Genomic DNA, 4,604 nt, shown 5'->3' with positions numbered 1-4,604 from the left:
TTTCAATATGAGTTTTAAAAAGTTAAGTGTATATTTAAATTATATTCATTGTATATTTAAACAGTTCACCATATATATTAAAAAATGTTCGGTGTATTAAATAAAATTTCGGGGTATACTAAAAATATGCTCATCGCATATTTTAAACAAAGTTCACCATGTGTTAAAAATGTTCATTGTATATTATAGAAATATTCATTGTATATCAATAAAATGTTCCATAGTATATTACAAAAATTGTCACTGTGTATTTATAAAAGGTTCAACGTGTATGACAAGAAAGTTCACTTGTATTATTACATATGAAAATATGTTCATCATGTATCAATAAAAAGAAAAATTAAAGGAAAAAGAATAATAAATTAAAAACAGAAGGAAAACCCAAAAAAATCCTGAAGAGAACCAGAAAAGAAACACAAAAAAATGAAGCAACGAACAACACACAACACTCGTTATCATGAACTGGGACTGCCCATATGAGGGTGCTGTGAGCGGCATATAAAATCAACCGTCAAATATGTCATGGCTACTTTTCATCCTTTTGAGAAAATGTCACTGCCACTCTTCTAACGGTCGCTACGTGAAGTGAACGGTCCAGGAATGGATGGGCCAAGGAGAATCCCCCGTGCCCATAGTGTCGTGATGGAGAAGTGTTGCGAGGGAGTACTTTTTTGAGAGAGAGATGCGAGGGAGTACTTAGAAGGCAAAGGTCTGACAAGTGCCACATGTAGGCACTTGTCACAACCCAGGAGTTTTGAACTTTTTTACAGATTCGTTTTCTTTACATTTTACCTTTTTGAACCATGTGTTCAAATTATGTACCGTTTTCATCCTTGGGTTCTCGCGTCGAGATCTGCAAAAACTAGATTTCATGTTAATAGGTCTGGATGAGTTTTTTCACGAAAAAACTGGAAAAAAACCAAAAAAAGAAAATAGAAAAAACCAAAATAATACAAAAAAACTGGAAGCAAAAAAGAGAAAAAAAACGATAAACTGGGAAGCATAGTTGTGTTTTTTCACTTTTTTGGGAAGCACACCTATGCTTGTGTCCCTCACGCGGAAGCATAGCTATGTTTCATTGTGAAGCACACATGTGGTTTTTACTTTTCGGAAAAGCACATGTGTGCTTTACATGGAAGCACTGCTATGCTTTACCGCGAAGCACACATGTGCGTTTCACTTTTTAGGAAGCATAAATATGCTTCTGGTGGTCATCTATATTTTTCACTTTTCCTGGAAGCACAGATGTGCGAAGCAAAACTGTGCTTTTCCATGAAGCACAACTTTGCTTTTCACTTTCTGGAAGCACACGAGTGGAAGTACATATGTGCTTTTCACTTTTCCTGGAAACAAATGTGCTTCCCGCCATAGCACAAATGTGCTTTTCACTTTTAGGAAGTATAGTTGTGCTTCATCGTGAAGCACACCACTATGTTTTGCAATTTTTTGGGAAGCACATTAGTGTTTCCTGTGTTCTTCACTTTTCGGAAAGTACGTCTATGCTTCACGTTAAAGCACAAATGTGCTTTTCATTTTTGGGAAGCACAGTTGTGCTTCGCCATGAAGCACAACTATGTTTTCTCACACGGTGTGCTTCGCATGAGAAAAACAAAAAATATCATGAAAACCTAGAAAAAACCAAGCACAATCTAAGAATAAAAAAAAACAAAAACACGTGCAGGAAAAAAAATGTTTCCTGCTGGTGCGCCCAGCGCATGATACGTGGCGGTACTGGGCCACACCTGCACATCACATGGCGCAATGGGAGCGCTCCGGCGTGTAAACAGTGTGTTCCTAATCACTGAGACTGATGCACTTCTGGTGCTGCAAGGCCTCAACAAACGTTTGATAGACTACCCAGGGAGGCCCAAGTGACCAAGGATATCAACGTCCAGTCTAAGCTGTCATTTTCTGAATGCACGATTGTCCACTGTAAGCGAGAGACTATGCTAATTCTGCTGCTAATGCTCTAGTGCAACTTGGCCTCAATGCTCCATCTGACTTAACCCTTGCATGGGATGATGATGTACCAGCGCACATTGCTGGAATTGTAAGGGCCAACAGTGCCCATAGCGTTCCATAATAATGCAATATGCTTTCCCAAAAAATAAAAAATAAACTACGTGTTGCTGGATCGCATGGTCACATGTAATGTCCAAATCCTGCAGATCCAAGTGTTGTACTGACAGGAGAGATCTTTCTTCGTGTAGACACAGAACCTAGTCAAGATGTGTTTCTGATTCCTCTCACTCCTATTGACAAGACTTTTGCCTTGTATTTCGGCTGGCTGCTTTCTCTTCCATGGATGGGGAGCTTCTGAAAGAAAAATACTGCATGTTACTACGTGAGATCTGCTATCCTGTAGGGGACAACTCACCAACATAAATTAGCCATGGCATTTCATTGGTACTTGAAAGTTTTAAAATCAGTCATGAACTACTGGAGTTAAGTTTGAAGAGCTAAGCAGCCAGAACTCTCAGTCAGCAGTCTTCCGACCTATTTGTTACACACAACTCCAGTAGTGTACAACATCACAATCGCATAGAATGCATGTCAGTTCTTTCACATGTTTAGCATAGATATATAGTACTACTATTCCTAGCACAAACTGGGGTAGACCAGAAGCATCAAATGTTCAGCTACCAGTACTTAGCTTGCTCATGGCATGTGAAGGATGGTAGTAACCCACCGAACACACACCATCTCTTTACAAGTTACCGCGACATGTTTGCTGACCAGGAAGCACATGTTTCGCTTATTTTAACAAACAGAAAAGAAACAAAGAAGAACACAAGTCCCAGTGATAAGAACTGCATGAACCTGTTGATCCAAAGTGCTAATTTCATTTCTCCCAAAAGTCAAGGAAATCTCTCTGAGCCTATTAATCTTCTTTTGCAACTGGAGAACACCGTACAGTAGAGCTTGAGCGGTTGGAGAATTGTTTTCCATATGATGCATTTGTACTACATGTTGGAGAAAAACTTCCATTCACTCAAATTACTTGATAGAATTTATTTGTTTTTCATGTGCTATCAAACACCAATTCATCTAACTTCATGTAGTTTTGTAGTCCTGTAAAATACAAGAGGACATGACACTCTATTCATGTGTTTTTCCTAATTTTTGTGTTTTGAGAATCTTACAAAGAGGCCATGAGTGTTCAGTTTCAGCCAGGGGCAAGGAGCGCGGGCAAGCGGCCATGTGTCTTCTATCAGTTTGTCCGGTCTTTCGTTCGTCGGTCTGGAACACTATACGCTCCAGATCGAGCACGAACTTGCCACGTTTCTGAATACAACAACATACTACTACATACCAATCCAGGGGACACTGTCAAAACTGAGGTTGTTGCGCACTTTCCCGTCAGTGCACTGCTGAGTAACATGAATTCGTTACATAATAGTGTTTACAATAGGATGTTAGTTCCATGAATGTTCCGACTTTCGCGCAGTCCACTAGATTTGATCTATACAACTCCCCTTCACAAATCACAGCCAATGGACTACGTTACTGGATAGCCTGGTCACTCTAATGTCCAAATCCCTTGCACAAAAGCCACGACATACTTAGCATATACACCATGGACTTCTCTTATGTAACCACTGGATGGCGATGGAGCCGCCTGAGGAACCACCTGATCCGAAAAAAGGGGATCGCCCCTGCTTCGTCCTTGGGCGAAGCCGGTGGAGACCTTCTCTCTGCACCGGCAACAGTGATGAGGAGGCGCAGCGCCAGCGCGACGGCCAACGCTGCGGCCTCGACCACAACCCCGCGGGCGTCCGACATGACGTCTCCACTCCGCCACCACGCCATGAGCGCCTCCAGCAAGGAGCTTCTGGTGGCCATCATGGGCGTACACGGCGGCAAGGAGATGGCCTGCGGTCTCGTGTTCCGGCAGGAGATCCTCCATGTGGTGCTCCTCACGTTCCAGAGATCGATCCAAACGAGGCTGTAGCCCTCGGTCCTTCTCGATCTGGCAGGTGGCCGGCGATTGGAGGCAGAGTCTCAGCTTGGCGTGCTGCTGTGGCTGCACCGCAGCCGTGCAGACAGCCAATGCACTGCGGACGCCGGGGCGGCGGCCCCAGGCAGGACCGCAGGAGGGTGGCGGCGGGAAGCGCTCAATCGACACCACTTCGCGACGACCGCGAACGGCGAGTTGGTCAACAAGAGATGTTGCGGCGGTTGCCGTGTTGGCCACACGCATGATGGTTCTAGAGCATGACTATGGCGCGACCGCATATGGCAGTCGCATGAGAACTACCGACGCCCAGGAGGTGGTGCTTCGGATGATAGAGACAAGCGGAGAGGAGTCAGACCCCGCAGGCGGCGGCGGCGATGGCTTCTTTTCGTTGCAGCTACAAGATCGTGGATGGTCTGATCCTGCTGGTGGCACCGGAAGCGGCGGTGGCCTCCGCACGTCGCAGTGGCACGAACGACGATGGTCGTATGCTGTGAGGGCTAGACATGGCGCTGGTGAAGGCGGCGGTCTCCGTTGGTCATCACGGCGGCCCTCGACAACCCCTACAAAGAGATCAAAGGGCGCAGCGATGCAAATGAAGGCCCGGCGGCTGCAACGCAATAGGCGGTTGCTGACAGTGTTAAGAGAA

The 4,604-nt window shown here is 44.8% G+C and overlaps 1 protein-coding gene across 1 annotated transcript in view; it reads right to left on the bottom strand.

Moving 5' to 3' along the window:
- The window catches only part of LOC119350719, a 16,168-nt gene extending 12,325 nt beyond the window's left edge, over window positions 1–3,843 (bottom strand). Inside the window, exon 1 of the mRNA XM_037618413.1 lies at window positions 3,702–3,843. Within this exon, the coding sequence (XP_037474310.1) occupies window positions 3,702–3,843 (142 nt within the window). The remainder of the gene's footprint in view (window positions 1–3,701) is intronic.
- Window positions 3,844–4,604: the final 761 nt, after the last annotated feature.

This window comes from Triticum dicoccoides, chromosome 1B, assembly GCF_002162155.2.
Source record: "Triticum dicoccoides isolate Atlit2015 ecotype Zavitan chromosome 1B, WEW_v2.0, whole genome shotgun sequence".
Classification (NCBI taxonomy): domain Eukaryota; kingdom Viridiplantae; phylum Streptophyta; class Magnoliopsida; order Poales; family Poaceae; genus Triticum; species Triticum dicoccoides.
Note: the sequence above shows the minus strand (reverse complement) of the source record. Positions and strands in the feature narration are given on the sequence as shown.